This window comes from Magnolia sinica, chromosome 1 (assembly GCF_029962835.1).
Source record: "Magnolia sinica isolate HGM2019 chromosome 1, MsV1, whole genome shotgun sequence".
In the NCBI taxonomy this organism is placed as follows: Eukaryota; Viridiplantae; Streptophyta; class Magnoliopsida; order Magnoliales; family Magnoliaceae; genus Magnolia; species Magnolia sinica.
The window spans coordinates 1,904,502-1,926,636 of record NC_080573.1 but is presented as its reverse complement, the minus strand read 5'-3'; the positions used below and the strand labels follow the sequence as shown (position 1 = coordinate 1,926,636).

Here is a 22,135-nt window from a genome sequence, read left to right as displayed (position 1 = left end):
GTCTTTTATAAATAGTACAAAACTTACCTTCCCAACTTAGACCTTGTACGTACGGACAGAGCATTTGAGGACGAAAATACCCCTGTCCGTACGTGCAATGCACTCTCAAAAGCAGGGGTATTTTCGTCCTGAATTGCTCTGTCCGTACGTAAAAAGTCTAAGTTGGGAAGGTAAGTTTTGGACTTTTCATAAAAGACGTTGGATAAAAGGTAGCATTTACAGTGGTAATTTTCTCTTCATTCTTCACCGTCTCTTCTTTGATAGCCACTGCCCACTGATCTGACGTACAGAAACTAATAACAGGCTTGATTTTTCACTTATCAGCCGTTCATACCTAGGGCTATTAGATCGACGGACCCGATTATCAGATCACCCACCCACACGTTATTCCGGATTCTTCCGTCTCTACGGCATCATCACCCCTCCTTGGGATAGTCCGCGAATCGCTGCAGAAAGATGACTTTGGTTGTGAGCCGTTGCAGCAGTGCAATCCACACCACTGCAATCTCATCCATCTATACAAGAAGAAAGGTGTATGGTAAGCTCATCTGTTCATGCATACCCCTCTCCTTCTACTTTTTTGTAATAGATTAGTACAGAAATGCTACTACTCTACTGTCAAAAGTCGAAAAGGGGGTGTGGTAGAGAAATATCAGGGGTTGTTTGGCAGGTTGGATTTGAATTTTTTTACTCAAGAATCCAAATTCGGGATTTGAAATCCCTGAGATTTTATTTTCGTTCTGTTAGTTGTGTTTAGCAACCTGGATTGTCGAGAGTGTAAAGAGAGCTATTTGAAGTATGACTGTTGGAGAGGATTAAAAATCGTTGGAATTGAAAAGTGGCATTTTGAGGATTTCAAATCCATTGAATCCACTAAACAAAAACTCCGTAATTTCGATCTTGCATCAGGAGTTCTGTACCTGTGAAATTGTTGCATAATCGATGTTGAGCTTTTTGTTTATTCTCGAGCAGTAGATTTGAGTTTCTTGGCTCCTCGGAATTTACAAGGGCATAAAGGAATTTGTTTTCGTAAACTGTTTGTCATGTTTGGGTACTGGGAATGTAATTATCTGGAATCCAGAAACTGTGTTTGGGCACTGCTGAGGTATGAGTAGGGGTGTACATGAGTCGAACCGAGTCGAGCTGGCTTCGGCTCGAACAATGGCTGACCTCAGCTCGAGCTCGGCTCGGCTCGGTCCTTGGGCCTGACTAGCCAGCTCAGCTCGGTTCGGTCAGCAGCTCGGGCCGAGTTCACCATTGAGGCATTTCCACAAACACCTGAACTGCAACTTCAAAATCCCACTGTTTTACAAACAGAGGCAATGGTTTTACAGGTATTTTATTAAACCCCTTCTAAGTAACATAAAAACCAAAAAAACACAAAGAGAAAAAAGGTATTTATTTCATGTACATACCTTCCTTGCCACCAACCACATTTCGTTGAGTCATTTTATCAAACAGTTGGTGAGCAACATCAATGGCAAAGTAACCGAGTCACCGAACTGGTTTGATCCGAGTTCGATTCGAGCTGGATTCGATCCGAGTCGAGTCAAGCTAGGGCCTACTCGAACTCATTTTTGAGCTCAAAAAATCAGCTCGACTCAGCTCGAACTCAGCTTCGAACCAAGTTGAATCGAGCTTTTTCGAGTCGAGCGAGCTAACCGAGCTAGCTTGGTTTGTGCACACCCCTAGGTATGAGGATGGATCCACCACAACGTATTGTAGGTTTAGCTTAACGTATGACGTGATGTGTATGGCCAACTGTGATGTGTGCATGACATCCTATCCATCCATCATGTGCGCCCCCTCATGTTCTCCGTGGCAACCGAAAATCATGCCAACCCAAAACTCAGGTGGCCAAACCATGTGAAATCATGCCTAAAACCTCTAAAATCGCGTGGTGGGGCCCACCTGAGTTTTGGAATGGACTGATTTTTGGGTTGTCCATTGATCCCATTGAGGTTCATTTCTGAATTGATTGGAGGGCATATACATAACACGTGGGCCCCACAGACAGTCTAGAAGGTTTTAGTGGTTGGCATCTCCATCTTAACTCTTCTCTGTGGCGTTCTGTTCCTTGTGGTGTGGCCCACCTGAGTTTTGGATTGGAATGATTTTGGGGCACTAAGGAGAATATGAGAGGGCACACATGATGGACAGATTGGATGTCGTGAACACATCGTGTTGGGCCTATAAAGCTTAACCTACAAAGCCTTGTAGTGGATCCGGTCTCTGAAGGGAAGGAATCCATTTCCTTGGAGTTTGCAAGCCAGCCTCTGGCCAGGATTGAAAGGCAAAAGCTGGATTCACTTTCCAACTGGAAACCATTTCTATGCTTTTCCAAGCTCCCAAACATTGGAATTTCCCCTGCTTCTGGATTCCATTTCCAGATGGGTACTGCCTGGAGCCAAACAATCTATATGTGCATTGGAACTAACATCTCTCAGAAAAGACTAGATTTTTGGCGAACTGTCTTCATATTGCTTAGCAGATAATTTTTATTGATGCGTGCATTGTGTTGTGTTTGGCTATTTGTAAATAGGGGAACTCAAAGTGCCCAACAAGATGCTTGAAAGATCTTCAATGCAAAAGGATCTTAGTCTTGGTCAAGATGTTGCAACATCATCAGAGGTCAATAGAAGAGGAAGTTTTCATCTTGGAACCTTGGCGAGCACTGTTACAGGCATGCATTTTTCTCACAAATACCGATTCGGATAAAAAGCGTATGAACCAATGGCGATAATTTATTTTAGCTATAGTAGTGACAACAATCACTTTTTAGTAATATTAATTTACATGGAGTTTCAACTCTTGATGCACTGGTTACATATATCTAGAAGAATGAGTTCTCATGTATGCAGGATCAAACATGCTTACATATCTGACCAGTTGCACTGTTGTAGGCAGGGAACATTGCATTGTCAATCATGTCAATGTTTAAGATCTGCATTTGGATACAAGAGGAAATGACAAAATGATGTTTCCTAGCATTCACAGCTATAATGTAGCTTCAAAATCGAGGCTTTTTGCTAATTTCAAGTCCAAGTTGATAGTAATTTAGCTGCAATTCGGACTCTTAATGCAATGTTAATGAAATCATAAATTTGTTATTTCCACTTTATTGGATTAGTTGTTGCAATTCAATTCCATAATGGATCTAAATGCTGTAATGCACCCATAGTAGCAGGAATCTTCTAGCCACCGTTCCATTCACGCCAGCATCTCATCACCTGTTTGTGCTCTTGCGGAGCATCATCTATTGATGCCATATTTTCACTGAGACCACCTTTAACTGAATCAGTTCTGTTCTATTGGTATCATTCATCCTTCTCTAGTAGATTGTTCATTCTTTTTACAGAAAATGACACAAATAACTAAAAAAAATAAATTCTGTTGAATAAAATATAGAATGTGTTTTAAGTTTTTTAAATATTAAAACACATTTTTATAGGTATTCTGCCTTCCTGAATTTTCTGAGAATTGCCGTTTGTTGCTCCTACCCCACATGTTGAGTTGTGCTTAAAGATAGGGATCCTATGTGGTTTTAGCTTGATTCTATATAATATTTCTTTACAATCCTTTGTGGTTTTAAATGACATAGTTTTTATTGACAAGACGAGGGAGGTTGTAAACACAAAACTAGATTTATGGAGGGGTGTTTTGGAACCTAGATGGATTTAAAATTAGTCAAACTAAAACAGGGTATATGAAGTGCAATTTTAGTAACAATAGGAGTGTAAACGAGGAATTAATTAAGATTAAGATTGCTGACTAAGAAGTTTCCCAAACTGACCACTTTCTGTATCTTGGGTCAATAATTCATGAGAATGGAGAGTTTGAGAAGGATGTTGCCCATACAATTCATGCTGAGTGGAAGAAATGGATATGTGCCTCTAGAGTTTTACATGATCGTCGTGTACCACTCAAACTGGAAGGGACATTTTATAGGAAAGCTATAAGATCAGCTATGGGACAGAATGCTGCACAGTGAAGGAACAACATGATCATGGGATGAGTGTAGCTGAAATGAGGATGTTGAGATGGATGAGGGGAAAGACAAGGAAGGAGAGAATTAGAAACTGATACATTCAAGGGAACACAGGAGTAGCACCTATAGGTAATAAGATGGGGGTGAGTAGACTTAAATGGTTTGGTCATGTGCAATGGAGACGAATAACTATGCCGGTTAGGAGTCAGTACAAGTTGTAGGCTCTAAAAAGCAAGGGGAGGCCCAAAAGGACATGGTGGAGTTAAAAAAAGACTCAACGATCCAGGGTCTAACTGCAGTTATGGCCCTTGATAGAGTGGAATGGCAGAACAAGATTCATTTAGCCAATTAGTTAGGATGAGGCTTAGATGATGATGATGACGACGACGGCATTGAGGGATTTTATTAGGAGTCCAAAATTAGGTCTTTTTGGTTGTCTTTAGCGATAGTTTCCAAGTATATTTAGCGATAGTTTCCAAGTATATTTAGTCTCAATGTGTCATTAAGTCATTAGTAGTCTTCCATTTGTGTGTGTGCGCGTGCACATGCGTGTGCGTGTGCGTGTACGTGCGTGCATACATATATATTTATCTTGAGGGATCTTTGTTAGGATAAGAAAGAGATAAGCATAGGAAATTAAAAGGGAAAGATTTAGGTTTAGAAGTGTGTTGTAATTTAGGATCCTTTTCTTAGTCTAGAATAATTGAGTTTTTATACATTTTGTTACTGCTTTGTGTATTTCTAACAAAACTTCAGTTAACTAGCGTATGTGATCTATTCACTAAAAGGCTTATTTCTTGTGTCCAATGGTTTCAGTGGCAAGTTTGGCTGCAACAGATATAGCAAAGGCCCTGCCCATAAAGCATGTCATGGTGAGAGCTTGTTACCTCTATGCTTTCCTCAAAATGTTATGTACCTCGACTTCTTATGAATATTTATGTTTTTGAATGCATCCATGAGCAGTGCACTTCTTCTTCTTCTTTTTAATGTATCAAGTTATGCCATGAATTACATTGTAGTAGTATCTATCTGTCCTTGGAAAACTTGAGTGATCAGGTCAAGTATCAATCAGATCAAAAGCTCCTCTTTGGAATGGGAGTATAACCATGTTTTGCTTGACACTATAGGAGAAGCTGATTGGGTGGCTGATCATTGGCTTAATTCACTTAAAATTGTTTATCCCCCTGAAAATTTTGATAGTCAGTTGGGATAGTTTATGAGGATAGGCTGGGTAAGAAATACCCACCAAATTAATTTAATGAAGCTATTTTTATTTAGAAATACCCATCTTTAAGAGTGAGTTGATACAAGTTGAAGGCTCTAAAAGGGCAAGGGGAAGGCCCAAAAGGACATGGGTGTAGTAAGAAAAGACTTGATGACCTATGGTCTAACTGAAGTTATGGCCCTTGATAGAGTGGAATGGTGGAAAAGGATTCATGTAGCCAACCCCAATCAGTTGGGACAAGGCTTAGGTTATGATGATGATGATGATGTGATAGGGTCTTCTTTAAAATAAGTGTGCAACTATTATGGCATAATCACCAAGTAAATTCCCTTTCACTGCTTTGATACCTTGGTTTACCCTCGCTTGTTACAAGAGATTGAAAGTGGAAAAGGAAGCACATGACATTGGGGTTCTTGATACCTTCACTTCTTTAGTTAATGCCTTCTCTTGATCTCTTAATTTTTGCCAATGGGTTAAGGTGGATTTTGTTGGCGTTCAATGTGAAATAGGAATTTCCATTTTTCATTGGTAGGAATAGAAAATCAAATGGTTGTGAAGTCCTATTTTTTGCAAGAATGCTCCACATACCACTGAGTGGGGTAATTTCTAAATAACTGTCTCAAATTTAAGAAAGTCTGTAGTGGTTTAGCTATTTTACGAGTTTGTAGATGTGGCACTTATGGTTATTGGTTTTAGTAACTAGAGTTTACTAGAAACAGTAAACTCTCTATCATAAAAATAGGTTGGACATACTGCTGTGAGGTTTAAATGTTGAGAAATTTCTTCGTTCAATCATTTATGTCCAAAGAAAAGGGAAAAAGAAAGAGCTTTACCTTGTTTAACTGCAGGTTTGTATTCTTGAGTTGGGAGCTTTGTAGTGGCATATCATGTCTTGACATCTTCACAAGTTCGCATTTTCTTTTTCTTTTTTGTACTGTCTGCCTTGTGCAGATTCATATTTTTACAGGTGACATTTCCTATTAATTGTTGTGGGTGTTTTTGGTGTATGGGTTGTTGTCCTTCACAAAGCATACTGAAGCATGGACATTTTCTGCATGTAGTACTGAGTGTAGGAAAATTTCTTCCAAATTTCTTCCATGATCAAAGTAGGAGAGTCCTATGAGATCTTTGATGCCTTTTATTGATGGTGTTCTTTTGCTAGTTCTCATGTTCATAGAGAAGCCAATTCTCTAGCCGATGATTTGTCCAATCAGGCAGGGCATTTTGCTGATGAGTCAATCTTTTAAGGAGAAGCACATGTAGCAGGAGTCTTCTTTGTAGTGAACCTATGATTGATAAAAAGAAAATAGGCATGTACGATATGTCCATTTAGCTTTTGCCTTATGATATAGAGCTATGATACTCAGATCCTTCAAAAAAATTGGGAGTACCTGAGCCCAGTGTTCGAAATATCGATACTATCGGCCGATATTATCGTTATCGCACCCATGCGAGACAAAACCCTCGCGATAACCCCCGGAAGATACCAAAAAACCCAAAATCCAGATATCGGCCGATATATTGTCGATATCGCACAATATATCGTTGCCACAACCGACCATAAAAAGCTGCGTATATGTGAAGAATAAAAATAAATAAATTTTGAATCAGAAAAAAAAAAAAAAAAAGAGAAATCGGAGAGTACCTGTAGGCTGCAGCGAAGATCGGTCATCGGAGGTGGGCCATTCGATTGGTAAGTACGCTTTCCCTCTTTTTCTCGCAATTTTCTTCAATTTCCCTCTTTCTTCGCTGATTGGAGGGCCCACATAGGAAACTCTCCTGGAGCCTGTCACGGGAAGTTCCTGATACAAGCAAGGTGTGGCCCACTTGATGGGAGCATCAGTGCTCGTACAACTCGAAGCTTGAGGAGCGTCAGTGCTTGTCTTCGCATGACACGTACCTATAGTGAAATCGGATTGCGTACTGAGTTATTCACTAGACTTTTATCGTACTGAGTAAACTCTGTTGGGCCCCGTGTTAATTTATATGGTTTATCCACACCGTCCATCCGTTTTTCCAGATCATTTTAGGGGTTGAGCCCAAAACTGAAGTATAACAAAAGCTCAAGTAGACCATACCAAAGGAAACAGTGGAAGTATTGATTTCCACCGTTGAAACATTTTTAAGGCCCTCGGTGGTGTTTATTTGTCATTCAAACTGTTCATAAGATCATGCAGACATGGATGAATGGAAAACACAAATATCATCCTGATCTAAAATTTTTGTGGGCCCCGAGAACTTTTCAATGGTAGACTTCAATTCACACTATTTCAGGTGGTGTGGTCCACTTAAAATTTGGATATGATTAAATTTTGGTTTAAAGCCATAAAATTATATGATAAAGCTGATGTACGGAGTTGATACAGTGCATGAATGATGGTGGGACCCACATAACTTGGTGACGTAATGTGCCCCGTCAATGACGGGTGGGATTGCGTACTGAGCATAGTATGTTCTTATCTTAATGAGTAAACTCTGTTGGGTCCACTGTGATTGTATGTGGTTTATCCACGCCGTCCATCCGTTTTTACTAATCATTTTAGGTGTTGAGCCCAAAATTAAACCATATCTACAACTCAAGTGGACCACATTACAGGAAACAATGTTGAATGAGCATTGACCATTAAAACGTTTTGGGATCCATAAAAGCTTTGGATCAACCTGATATTTATTTCTTCCCTTCATCTGGGTCTTTAGGACCCAATTAACAGATGATGTCAAATAAACAATACAGTAGGCCTTAGGAGGATTTTAATGGTGGATATCCAATTGGTGTGGTCCACCTGAGATTTATATCCCTATAATTCTTTTTATCAGGCCTTAAAATTATCTTTAAAAATGGATGAACGGAATGGATGAAACAAATACACTATCATGGGGCCCACAGAGCACCAACCAACAGCGTTTAAGGCAACCGACATTTAATGCTTTGTGCATTTTAATGCAACCAAGCTTATTATTTGGTGTGGTCCACTTGAGCGTTGGAGATGCCTCATTTTTGTTTTTATGCCTTAAAATAATATGAGAAACGGGATAGACAGTTTGGATGCACGATACATCACGGTGGGCCCGCCCACAGAATTGCCCGTTCAGAGCTAGGGACGGGCGGGGGTAGTACGTAATCCGCGTCCTATATGTGGACCCCACCTATATACCTGCTATACTGGGTTTCATCCACACTGCCCATATATATGGACCCCACCTATATACCTGCTGTACTAACGTCAGCAAGTTCTGCGGGCCCACCATAGAGTGGGGAGAGGGATGCCCACTGTTGAAACCTTCCTAAGGTCCACTATGATACTTATCTGAGATCCAACCTGTTTATAAGTTAAGACGGACATGAAAGAAGGGAAAAAACAAATTTCAGCTTGATTGAAAACTTTTGTGGCTCTTAAAATTTTTTAATGGTGGGCGTCCCTCTCTCCACTGTTTTCTAACTCATTCTTTTTCTCATGGCCTAAAATGATATCTCCAAATGGATGGACGGTGTGGATACAACACATATCATGGTGGGCCCTATAGAACTTGGTGATGTCACTTCAGGGCCCTATAAATGTAAAATCCACTGTTCATCCGGTGATCTGTACATACAAAAGCTACCTGACTAAAAAACTATGGTAGGCTACACCAATGGGAGGAATGTAAAACTGCTTCCAAATTGAGATGGAGATGATGATTACGAGCCACCACGCAACTCTATGTGGGTCTAGACCACAACTAGTCCCCATCATTGATATGTATATTTCTCAAATTTTACTTCTTCAGTTCTTCTTTTACTTTTCAATGAATTGGTTGTGTTTTCATGCATGACTATGATATATTTATAAATATCATGCATCCAATTTAAATATAATTGCATTAGTTCAGTTAAACATCGCATAACTTAGGACCCTATACAAAGGAGACTTATTATGTGCACATATATATATATTTGAGATGTTATGATTTAAAAGTGTGTATTAAGGGCTTTTTTAACAATCTCCAAAGTTTCATTAAAAATTTCAACCATTTTCTCAATGTTTCCCCATGTTTTCCAAAAAGTGCGATAAATTATGCGATAAAAAAGAAAATAGGCATGGATGATATGTCCATTTAGCTTTTGCCTTATGATATAGAGCTATGATACTCAGATCCTTCAAAAAAATTGGGAGTACTTGAGCCGCATCCCTGGATACTCATATAAGGGATCTCCCTTCCTTGAGACTACTGAGATTTTGAGCATAAGCTTTTTTGGGGACTTGAATATACAACAAATCATGTCAATTGGACTTTAAACCAAACGTTGGATATTGTTTGGAAAATATTTTAACATGATTGTACTTGTGATTTGTAACAAGTCCTTATTGTACCCATATGAGAGTAAAATGGATGTTCCTTATCATGCTAGTTTGATTGCCATGCATCATCAAATACTATTTTTTTTCCTTTACTACAATTGTCTCTCAATCATTTTCCTCTTGATCTCTCTCAAAACTATGTATGCTTTCTTTAATTAAATAATGATGTGCTTGTCATATATCTGTATATTATCTTAGAGCCCTGCGAAGGTTAATAGCATTAGGAATTTGGTTCCTACTCCCAACACATGCAAGTGTGGTAACATCTACGAGTTTGGGGCATTCATCAAGTGGACCCCTCCATGCAGCCAAGAATCAGGTTGATGACGTCTCTAGTGGGTCTCATGTAGAAAAAAGATGGATGATTAAAGGAACTGGCAACAATCCACATTTGGCGTACACCTGTGTGCCAATTTATGATTAGAACAGCCTACTTTCAAGAATGGGACTTGCATAGTGCACCCCACATGACGAACAGCCCTGATCTTGCACGTGTCACACGTGGAGAGAGTAGGATCCATATTTCTTGCTTTCACACTAGTTGCTGCCACATTTCTCATTATTTTATTATCATACACTACACGCAAGCTTTACTTTGTGTAGATAATCTCAGGAGCTAGAATTTTGTTTTATTTTTGTTCGAGCCAGGAAGGAGCACCTGTTCCTATCTTGGCTGATATAAACCTTGGAGATTGGTTTGGAGGATTCGTATATTCAGCTGGACAGCAAGCAAATGAAGCTGTTCAGGACCAATTGTCAGCTCTCAGTTTCACTAGGTCCAATGCTATACTCTGCGCCTTTGTCACAGTTCAATATTGGCATGTGAGGTCTGCTGAGTGTACATGCACCCCTCTGCATGGCAACATGTGCCGACCCAGCTTATATGTCTACACCTGATTTGTTCAGAAATGGCCCTCCATGTAGATGACCAGCGCAAAATCATGTTATTCCACTCATCAGGCATGCCACATGTATGTTGAATGTGGAACCTTGGCAATTTTCATCATTTCATGAATGTGTGGCTCACCCAAGGTTAAATATTGATATAGTTGTGGATATCTTTTATTTAAAAGACCAATGCATATTGGCCAGAATGGTATGTGTCAACTGATATGGTTTGGATCAGCCAAGATTTTGAACTTTAGGCTGTATGACTTGATCAGTCTGATTTTTGAGCCAGTACATCCCACCTAATGCACGGCTTAGATAACCTACTCATATGGTAAGGGTGCATGTATGGGTGTGTGATGGCTTAGAGAAGCTCTTGGAATTGTAGGTACTGAGTAGTTTGTTGTGTCCTGCTTGTTATGTGTGCTGATTTTTATGTGTTTTGCAGTTTAGCAGTTATATTTGGTGCAGGGCTGGTGACTAGTTTGTCTCCTTGTACACTAAGCGTTTTGCCTCTGACTCTTGGCTACATTGGTATGTACGGAAATTTATTTAATATTATTTTGTTTGTGATTATATTATGGAGTTGGGAATCACACATTTGACATGACATGTCTTTTCATAACTTGGGTTGATGCATCGCTGCTGTTGGAAATCCTCCAGGAGCTTTTGGCTCTGGTAAAAGCCGATCTCAGGTAACAACTTTTCCTAGATAAACATCCCCCTTTTTTTTAGTGCCTTACAACCTTGCCATATTTTTCACTTGGGGATCTCTTTGTTACTATTGCATCAAAATCATTTTGTTTTTCACTTTCTTTCTTTCCTTTTTTCTTCTTCTTCTTCTATCTTTCTTTCTTTCTTTCTTTTTATTTTTTTATTTTTTATTTTTGTTTTTATAATCTGAGAATTTAAACCAATTTGGAAATATCTCCCCAAACCAAGCAAAATTGATTCTAGGAGCTAAGACAGTTTTTATCAGTCATATGGGGGTAGGGCTGTCAATGGGCCGGGCTTGGGCTAAACAAAGTCAAAATTTTGAATACGGCCGGCTCATCAGACCCAGCCCAAACAGTTCAAAATCTGGGCTGAAGCCAACCTCAGGCCTGCCCCATTTTGCTTTTGCCATGACTAACTCATCCAAGCTAGACTTAACATATATGCACACCGGTCAAGACCATCAAAATCATTTCCCTTTGTGAATGGAGCATCACCTGAAAGTTCTGCTGCTACAGGCCCAATTGTCTTGTTCATGGTTTTGACTATTGGTTAGGATACATCTGTATTCATCCATATCGTAACTGTATTGGTCACCTCATCATGCAATTCAGGGGAAAGGGCCCTATCAGCTGATGCATGCAAATACATACCGTTGCTGATACGGAACCAATACAAGCCAAAATGGCCATAAAGGCTTGCTTTCTCAACAACAACAACAACAACAACCCAAAAAAAAAAAAAAAATCTTTCTAATTTTCACTCATTTTCCACTTGTTTCTTTATTTCAACCATGGAAGAAGCGTAGAAATTCATCTTAGACAAGACTTAGCCCTATTTTGGGGATCAAAATACAACTTTTGAGTTGGATTCGATGAAGCGAAGCAGAGTGGACCATTATGGAAAAATCAATAGAATGGGTAAACCATCACAATTTTCGTTTTTACATCTTCTTTTTGTTGTACTTCAATGCTGTGGGTCATAATCCTCTAAATCATTCTTGATTTGTGATCAGTTAGGGCCTATTTGGTTGACTTTCAGCAGGTCAAGCTGACGGACAATATTCTTTTCAAAGAATGGTCTGATACACCATTGAATGTATTTTAACAACAGAAAAGAATAATATGCAGTTTTTTGGTTATTTTCCCAATAAATTTGTAGAAGGTTTTGGGCAGGAAAAAATAAAAAAAACAGCCGATACTGGCATTTATCAGCTGATACAGGTCTGATCCACCCATGTCATATTGTTTTTGGGCCAAGCTGATTCGCCCCAAGGTACCAATATTTAATACCTTTGTCCTGTTGGTCTTCATCAAATGGATGACTATAAAGAAAACGATCATCTGTCTGTACTCGATGGGAAAATTCAGATGGTCAACATTCCATATCAATGGGCAAAATCAGGTGGTCAGGATCAGCTGATCAGGCTAAATCAAATTAAATGCATCCTTGAGCAATTCTCTTTATATATTTTGTTGCTTTTTTTTTCTTAAATTTACTTAGTTATTTTCAAACATAGATCAAACCGAACCAAGAACACCTGTTTTATTCTTCTGACTAGAAATGAGCCACTCACTATTTTTTGTTTTTGTGCTTTTCTTTTTCTTCTTTAGATAGTTTGGGATTCACTTTCTTTCTCACTGGGGCTGGCAACAACATTGGCAATCCTGGGAATTGCTGCATCATTTGCTGGAAAGGCTTACGGACAGATTGGACAGGGACTTCCTATAGCTGCATCTGGCTTGGCAATTGTAATGGGTTTGAATCTTTTAGAGGTAATTACACTCATGGCATGATCACTAAGGAATTTCTTTCTTAATAACAACCTACTCCATGCTTGATTATCAGAGGATGCTTTGTCTAACAACATTCATATTTTTAACAATGTTTCCTTTTGAAGTACATGTTGAAAGTGGGAAATTAACATACTAGTTGATCAATGAAGAAACAGTTGAATTCAACCTGGCTAAGCACGTTTCCCCCCCTCTTTTTCTGAGAGACAGTCCCCTAGAGTGATGCAGGACAATTAACCACTTGATCTAAAAGCTCAAACTGTTAGAGTATGGCAAATTAATCCCTTTATCTCATATCCCAGGCCCCACATCTCATGAGTTTAGGACCTCGGCCGAACCTCTTTCGTGGGCCCCAAATCACATGAGCCGCTTACCCCGAGTGTATCCCCGCATCCCATGGGCTACTTCACTCGAGCCCGGTGTGAAATGCGCATTAATCACCCCTGGTGAGGAGTCTCGAACATGAGACTTCCCCCGTGGGCTGCACCCACCCCGAGTGTGCCCCTGCATTAATCACCCCCGGTGAAGAGTCTCGAACACGAGACCTCCCGCTTTGATACCAATTTGATGCAGGACAATTAACCACTTGCTCTAAAAGCTCGAACTGTTAGAGTATGGCGAATTAATCTCTTTATCTCATATCCCAGGCCCCACATCTCATGGGTTTAGGACCTCGGCCGAACCCCCTTCATGGGCCCCAAATCACATGGGCGGCCTACCCCGAGTGTATCCCCGCATCCCACGGGCTACCCTACTCGAGCCCGGTGTGAAATGCGCATTAATCACCCCTGGTGAGGAGTCTCGAACATGAGACTTCTCCCGTGGGCCGCACCCACCCCGAGTGTGCCCCTGCATCCCACAAGCGACTCCACTCAAGCCCAATGTGAAAATGCCCCTGCATTATAGAGGCTCACTCAAGCCACTTGCTTGTTCTGCCCAACCAATTGATAATCCAAACCATTCATCTAGAAGTCATACTGTAGCTGGCCGCATGGCAAATATCTCACTCGTTGGAATCTCACTATCCTTACAAAGGTGACTTAGAAATTATGATCTAGAAAGAAGTTTCTAAGTCACCATTGTATGGATGGTGAGGATCTCTGAGCAACGAGCACCCCCCACTTGTCATCTTGAGAGACATCAAAATATTGGTTTGATATCATCAATTAATAGCATCTTTTAGATCCCTCCATCCCTCTAATTATTTCAAAATTTTGTCGTCTGCTGCGAAGATATCTTTATCTTGGTTCTGCCTCATTTCACTGCATTTTGGCTATTTACTCAGACCATTAGTCTTCCAACCTAAAAGAATTTCAGTAGTTTTAATGAGATTATGTATTAGTTTCCTCTACCCTGCGTGTAACCACCCATTGCATTGTGTTACTCATTTTGGTATCACCTTTTTTCAGGTCATTGAGTTACAACTACCCTCATTTTTTAATAATTTTGATCCCCGTGCTGCTGCAGCCAACTTCCCTTCAAGTAAGTCCCTTTGCTTTTGTAAAGAATTTCTTCTGAGATTGTCATATGTGCATACCTTTATGAGCCTTTCATTATTATTACATCTTGCTTGATTGTCTCTTATCTTTGGTCTTCTTATGGTTTTCAAATTTTGGGTTTGCAGGTGTGCAAGCATATTTGGCTGGACTGACTTTCGCCTTAGCTGCCTCTCCTTGTAGTACACCCGTGCTTGCTACTCTTCTTGGATATGTGGCTGCATCTAGGGTACGGAAATCTAAATGATTTTAAATCCACTGCAAACAGTATTTTCCATATTTTAGTTCTTATTGGCATGGCCTGTAACTTGCATGGTGGGTTCATTTGCCACAAATTGTGGCTACAAATCCACCTTACATATCACATATGTGCACACCAATCCAGATGATCAACACTGCCCCTCATTTTGGGTGGATGGCCTGAAAATCAGACTGATCAGCCATCCCGTTGGATTTTGACTATCAACCTTTTTCTTCATTAACCCTCCATTTGATGGCCCTGCCGATTAGACAGTTAGGACCATCCAATCAGTGTGGGTTTTGGGCAATGCTCTATCCTCAATGGGGTCAACGAGTTCAGTATTGGTGTGAAAGTATGCCAAATTTACTGCAGATGAGTTGCCAGTTGCCACTAACTAATAGTTTTAGGCAAAGGCACATTGTAGTCCTAATGGGTATTAAAACCTGTATTTGATAAGGTGTCTACTCCCTTTTTTCCTTTCTTATTTTGCCACTTTCTATGGACTTAGAATTTCCAGTTTCTCCTTGAAATCATTGAAGATATCAAGCATTTAGCATGTTGCCTGTGTTTGTTATAACTGGAAGTAGGTGCTCTTGATAACAGGATCCAGTTATAGGGGGCAGCTTACTCTTGACATACACAACTGGTTATGTAGCCCCTCTCCTACTGGCAGCTTCCTTTGCTGGTGCATTACAGGTAAGAAATCACTTATTCATGTCGTTAACTTGGGCTAAAAATGGTGTGTTCTGGTTGCTAGAAATGCTTTCTTGAAAATCCAGTTCAAATATAAAGAGTTTTGAGCTTGCCTCCTTTTGTGGACATCCTAAAGCCATAAAACGTTCAAACACTTATTGCAGTTAACACCCCGTCTCGTTTTTTTTTTTTTTTTTAAAATTTTAAACCAACATTTGTAATCAAATGCAGAAACATTTCTTTTTCATGTGGAGTATGCGTCATTCTAGCTGGTCGAACATTATTTCTTTTTGTAGTGGCTTCTTGTTTGTATTTTGCTTCTCTTTTTGTATATTCTTCAGCTTTGGCCTTCTCTAATAAAATTATCATCGCTTCAAAAAAAATCTAGCTGGTCAAACATTATTTATCTTAGCCATGATGGTAATAAGAACTTTTTCTATGTGCAGAGCTTACTATCGTTCCGCAAGTTTTCGGCATGGATAAATCCGATAAGGTATCATTTTACTGTCTAATATAACATTGAATCTGTAATGATATGCATACCATTCAGGTGGAAATATATCTATGTTATTATTATCTATCCAATCATGGGAAAGACATTTTAAGTGTATAAAAGTCCAATACTCATATTCGTTAAATTGAGAATGTACCATTGAATTTCTTCCTTGCATTCTTCATGACAAGCCCATATTCGACAGCCATTACATTTGGGTGACGATGTGACCAAGTTTGTGTTGTTGATGTAGAGAGAGAAGAAGCCAAAAGAAGAGAATAATCACAATAAATTTGAGGGAAAAAAGAGATTTTACTTTATAGATAACCACCCAATTCAATGGCCAATACGAGGAGCAACACTCTATTAAAACACAAGTTTAGTAGTATGTAGTGAGAATTGGATTCATAACACCTTATACAGAATTACCAAAAAGACTCATTTATATCATTCAAGTCTCCAAGAACATGCCCATTCAATATGTACCTTGGGACCACATGAAATTGTATAAAAACCATACAAATTTAAAGCAAAATGGACTTTAAAGAGTCTTACAAAGTCTCCACTAGTAAAGTTCCTAAGCAAACACCCCTTTTCCGGGGTTCCAAACCATGGCTCAGTGGTAGACAGTGCATCTAGACACTGAGGTCATGGGTTTGAGTGCTCATGTGGTGTGTGTGTGTGTGTGTAGAAAAGGAAAACCCTTTCCCGATGTCTACCATGAAGGTTTCCAAGCTTGCATTCTAGGAAAGGAATGTTATTTATTGGCAACAACTCAAATGTGGAGTGTTTTGACCTTCTATCTCATCCAGTGACCATTCAAATGACCAACCCACATGGGCTCACCAAATCTTGCACGTGTCCCAATTCATGTGTACTGTTATCATGTGCTACATCACTTGTGGATCAATTATTTTTAGACTGTGCCGGTGATCGTCTTTCTCTAATTGATTCTCTGAGCTCTTATCATGAATGAATTGCTTGGACTAATTTTTCAATAGGTTTGCTAGAGGCTCACAAGCCTCTTCAGAGACAGTTTTTGCTTGATTCAAGCATCTCTTTTATACAAGTGGTACATGTCTAGGTTAATCTGATCTGCTGATCTGTTGGGCGATTACATTCACATGGAAGTGGCTGCGTGTTTGTAGCCTGCAAATGTGCAAATTGGGAAAAAAAAAAAGTTGGGATACAGTTCACCTTCAGCGGGAAAATTTTCCACTGATTGAAAGACCAGGATATACTGAATTTCCATGATATGTGGTGTGGCCTCCAGATCAAGGGTTCTGCTTGTCTTTTAATTCTTTCACATCTATATTGATATAGCCGGAGATGAACAAGCTATCTCTTCCCCTCAACAGCCAAAATATCCCCGTTCCTTGAATTACTCAAAGGCTCTTTTTCTCTGCACCCTTGACACTTAAATCTGTTGGTTTTGCAGTGGGGCACTCCTATTGGGTGGAGGCACGTATACTCTGTTGGATAGGCTGTTTCCTGCAACAATGGTGATGTAATGTAATTATTTCACTGAAATAAATAAGAACAACAGTAAATTTCTGTGTTTGAGCATTTTTAACTAGTCCTGTTTCATACACATGACGAAACGCACAGGCCTTCAGTTCTGGCCCATGCGAGGATTCATGATACAATATGCATGGTTCTTTAGGATACAAATACTTCCTGTGGAGATAACCTGTTCTTTAATGGATACACATACTTCCTATGGAGATAATCTGTTCTTGCACTGGTTTTGCATGTGCATTGAAACAAGGGGTAGAATAAAGTAATTACTTCCAATTGCAAAGATTCAATGTCTGATCACTTGAAACAGAACTTGCTTGTATATGCTTTGACGCCGAACATTGATAGTTGCCTTACAAGGTTTTCTCAGGATGCTCTCCCTACTTAGCAATGATCTGGGGCCCATCACACGTCCAGTCCAAGTTGGGATTGGGTTGCATAAGAACAATTGCACACTGGTTCATTTCAAGAGGCATGTTTTGAGCTGTTTGGATCTGCATGCAGTCTTATGCAGCACATGTTATGCAGGTTATGCATTTGCAGTACTTATATCGTACCCTGTTTTTCAAGCACTTTGGAAATGAAGTGGGTAGGAATCTTAGCTCAATCCAAATTGGAGTTTTAAGAATTCAAAATTAGAAGTAGTCATGGTCTTGAAATGGGGAAATAATGTGTGCCGAAATATCCTTATTCCCTGGTACTTATGCGTTTGTATATGGACAATCATCTAACTAACATGTAACTTTAAACATGTCAAGTGTATACACCATCCATCCATCCACCCAAACCATTGGATCCACCGGGAAGAACACCTGGTGAAAAAATCAGGCCAGCTCTACTCATCATGAAAGGCGTACATCAGAAAACAATGTGCACCTGCTGATCTTATCCAAAGTTCACATGTAATACGATTGCAACTAAAAAATAATTAAATTTTTTTAAATAGTTAGAATGTATGTGTAGACGAGTAATGATAAAGTCAGTCAATATTATTTCTACCTCTTTGAAACCCATCTTTTCAAAATTATAAATCAATCACTCTAAAACTTTCAAAATGATGCAAAAAAATAATAATAAAATCAAACAGGCTCAACTCATTATGGACAGTATACAGTAGAAAACAGTGTATAGCCGCTGATCTTATCTAAAGTATACGTGTGGCCCACATGATCAGTGCATTTTATCCTTATGCTTTTTTTATCATGTGGCCAAACTTTTGGATGGTTTGGATGTTATTTACACATAGCACAGATAATTACATGAGTTGCCTGTGAAGACCTTGTGGCAAGAAGAATGGAAGTGTGAATTTCACCACCACCACCATACCATTGTAACATGCTATATTGTAAAAAAAATTTTAAAAAAAATAAATAAATTATGTTAAGTACTTTGGTGCCCTCAATTCTTATAAAAATATTCAATAATCAATTCAACAAACAGAATGGGAAGTTGGCATTTAATACAATTTTGACTAAAAACTGAGAAGAAAACAATGCTGCTTCAATTAGCATGTTTAAATTTCCTGAAGGCATGACTAATTAAGAGAATGGGCCAATATCATTAAACATATGCTTTTCAAATAATAAGTTGTATCAATCTCTACTAAACTTTCCCATCTTCTACTCAATTATGTCAATAGATGATGAAGAAAACAAATCTCTGTCCTTAAGTGATCTTTAAAAATAAAAAATAAAATAATAATAATAATAATAAAAGAGCTTATTTTAATATATATTTTATTTGATTTTTCTAAAACAAGTTTTATTTGTAATTTTCAATTCTACCTATATTTTAAAGAGAATTGATCACTTTCAGGTTACCTGCATAACAAGAGCCAAGCAATTTTCAGCAGGAAAAAAAAAAATAAAAATCACTTTTCAGCCTGCCTACAGACAATCGGTTCTTTGTAGGACTGCAGGCCCCACAAATGTGGAGTAATGGAGAAGAAGATTCACATGGGATCTTCTTCTCCATTACCTCCATAACTTTTCAATGATTCCAATCATTTAGGGGGGGATCTTCTTCTCCATTACCTCCATCATTTTTCAATGATTCCAATCATTTATATGTAGGAATTCTTTGCAATTTGTTTCCCTTTGATGCAGACAATCTAAACATGGGCTCACCTTTATGTGGGTCATCCATAATATGGAGCCCACCTTTGATGTAGATTGTCCATCATGTGGGCCTCACCTTTGATGTGTTAAAACAGAAGTCTTAAATCTGTCTGGACCGAGGTGTTCAACCAGTCCAGGGTCCTTTCGACTATTCGAAGCTCGTTCAACTCGAAGTCTAGCAATGATGTATTTGAGATTTTCGGGATACTCTACCAGTCGAGGGATAAGCTCGACTAGTTGAGAGTTATGCAAACGGTGCGCGGTTTATGTACGAACTGCATAAATTTGAGATGGTTTCTAAGGAGGTGTGTAAGTGGAGTTTTCTCATCTATAAATAGGAGTCCCTAGGGTCATTCTTAAGCTTGTTAAGGCTTCCTAAAGGTATTTCAAGGGTTTCTAAAAGGGTTCTAGGGTTATCAAAGGGTGTAACAAGGGTGAGATTCGAGGTTGTTCGAATCGAGTAAGTCTTCTCTCTTTGTAATTTATATTTTCATAGTGAAGATCTGTCGTTTTGTGTCATGATTTTTTTTCCGAAAGGATTTTTCATGTTAAATCTGTATTCTCTTGTGATTGCTTGGTGCTCTTGGATTGCTATCTTAGATCCATATCTATGTGATTCCGCAGTACAAATCCTAACATGATGTGGACTTCCCATCACATGGGGGGCCTCTTTTGATATGAACCATCCATGAAATGGAGGTAAATAAATAAGTCAAAATTTTAAAAAGTAAAAATAAGTACTTAAACAACAAGTAACTTTAATCACATGAGTCACTTTTTTATTATGGTGCTTACCAATTTAAGTTTAAACAAAAAAAAAAAGAAGAAAAAAGAAAAATGAAGTATCTTACTAACTTACATAAGTTCAAAAAGTTACTCATTGGATGGTATCTAAATGGCTGAAATGTTCTAACCTTTTGATTAAACAAATGTTATAGTAATTGTCCATTTTCAGTGGTAAAAAAGCAAAACCAAAAATAAAATAATTCAACTTTAGATATTTTATTTGTTCTTTATTAATGCAGAGGCATTTTCACATTAGGCTCGAGTGGGGTCGCCTGTTGGATGCAGGGGCACACTCGAGTGGGTGACCCATGCGATTTGGGGCCCACGGGAGAGGTCTCGTGTTCAAGACTCCTTACCAGGGGTGAGTAATGTACATTTCACACCAGGCTCGAGTGGGGTAGCCCGTGGACTGCGGGGACACACTCGGGGTGGACGACCCCCCACAAAGGGAGTTCGGCCGAGGTCCTAACCCATGAGATGTCGGGCCTGGGTTATAAGATAAAGGGATTAATTTGTCGTACTCTAACAGTTAGAGCTTTTAGAGCAAGTGGTTAATTGTCCTACATCATTTATTCCCCCTAAAAGATGAGAGTAATTGTGTAAACGGTTTGGATCATTGGAAGACAACTTAGATTCAAAAGCTAAAGTACAAATGTATTATATTGCAATACATGAGGATGTACTTGAGCAATCATCAAGTAGCTAATATGAGTTTTGTTTTATTTAAAAATGAGTTTTAAACAGAGTTTTCTCACCATAATACCACATCGCATCACCATCACTAAATATGATGAAGGGCTGAGATGGTCTGATGATTTGACCATTCATAATTCTCATTATCATTACTACCATAAACACTCTATTGGCTCGTAATCAGGTTCGGCTTTGAACTTCTGTTGAATCAGAGCCATTGAAAACAATCTCAGACTACTCAACATGTGGGCCATAAGTAGGCTCAGACCACCTATGGATCGTGAGTAGCAACAGAAGCAAAACGAAGTCATCACGTATGGCCATGAAGCTTTAGGACGCGGATTGCGTGCCCACGTGACGTATAGGTCTGATCCACACCGTCTATCCACTGCTTCCTATCATTTTAGGATGTGAACCCAAAAATGAGGCAGATCCAACACTCAAGTGGAGCACACCACAAGAAGCAGCGGTGATAATGATTGTCACCGTTGAAACTTTTTTAGGGCCCACCGTGTTGTTTATTTTCCATCCAACCTATTCATAAAGTTACATAGACCTGGATGAAGATAAAACAAAAATATCAGCTCCATCCAAAACTTTTGTGGCTCCCATGAATTTTTCAACGGTAAGAGTTTTTATCCCCATCGTGTGGCCCACAGAGCATTGGATCTACATAAATTTTTGGTTTATAATCTAAAATAATGCGAAACAATGGATGGACGGTGTGGATAAGACCCATACATTACAGTAGCCACTCAAAGCTGCTGCCGGTTCGCAGCTGGGGACAGGCAGGGGTAGGACGCAATCCGCGTCCTGAAGCTTTAATGGTAGGGATGGAACGCACGTAAAGATGATGAAATCTTTGATGGTCCATACCCCACGCATTCAGAAACTGTACACGTGGCATTTTTAAAATCACATTAAACGGTCAAAATTGTGGGCCCACTTGATCTGTCTTTATAAACCAAACAAACCGGACGCGGATTGCGTGGTAATCCGTCCGGGCAGGGATCTGTGGGGCTCACAGTGATGTAAGTGATTTATCCACGCCGTTCATCGTTTTTCTAAGATCATTTTAAAATATATTACAAAAATTGAGGTAGGTACAGGACTTAAGTCGGCCACAAAGTGGGGATTGAACATCCACCAT

General features: G+C 39.2%; 1 protein-coding gene across 1 annotated transcript; it reads left to right on the top strand.

The window, feature by feature from the left end:
- Nucleotides 1-285: 285 nt before the first annotated feature.
- LOC131235453 (cytochrome c-type biogenesis ccda-like chloroplastic protein) lies at nucleotides 286-17,612 on the top strand. The gene is made up of 12 exons (XM_058232666.1): nucleotides 286-538; nucleotides 2,543-2,683; nucleotides 4,805-4,860; nucleotides 10,202-10,329; nucleotides 10,890-10,975; nucleotides 11,105-11,136; nucleotides 12,769-12,930; nucleotides 14,358-14,430; nucleotides 14,573-14,673; nucleotides 15,289-15,381; nucleotides 15,825-15,871; nucleotides 17,310-17,612. The coding sequence occupies exons 1-12, from the start codon at nucleotides 457-459 to the stop codon at nucleotides 17,380-17,382; spliced, it is 1,074 nt and encodes a 357-aa protein (XP_058088649.1). The 5' UTR covers nucleotides 286-456; the 3' UTR covers nucleotides 17,383-17,612.
- Nucleotides 17,613-22,135: the final 4,523 nt, after the last annotated feature.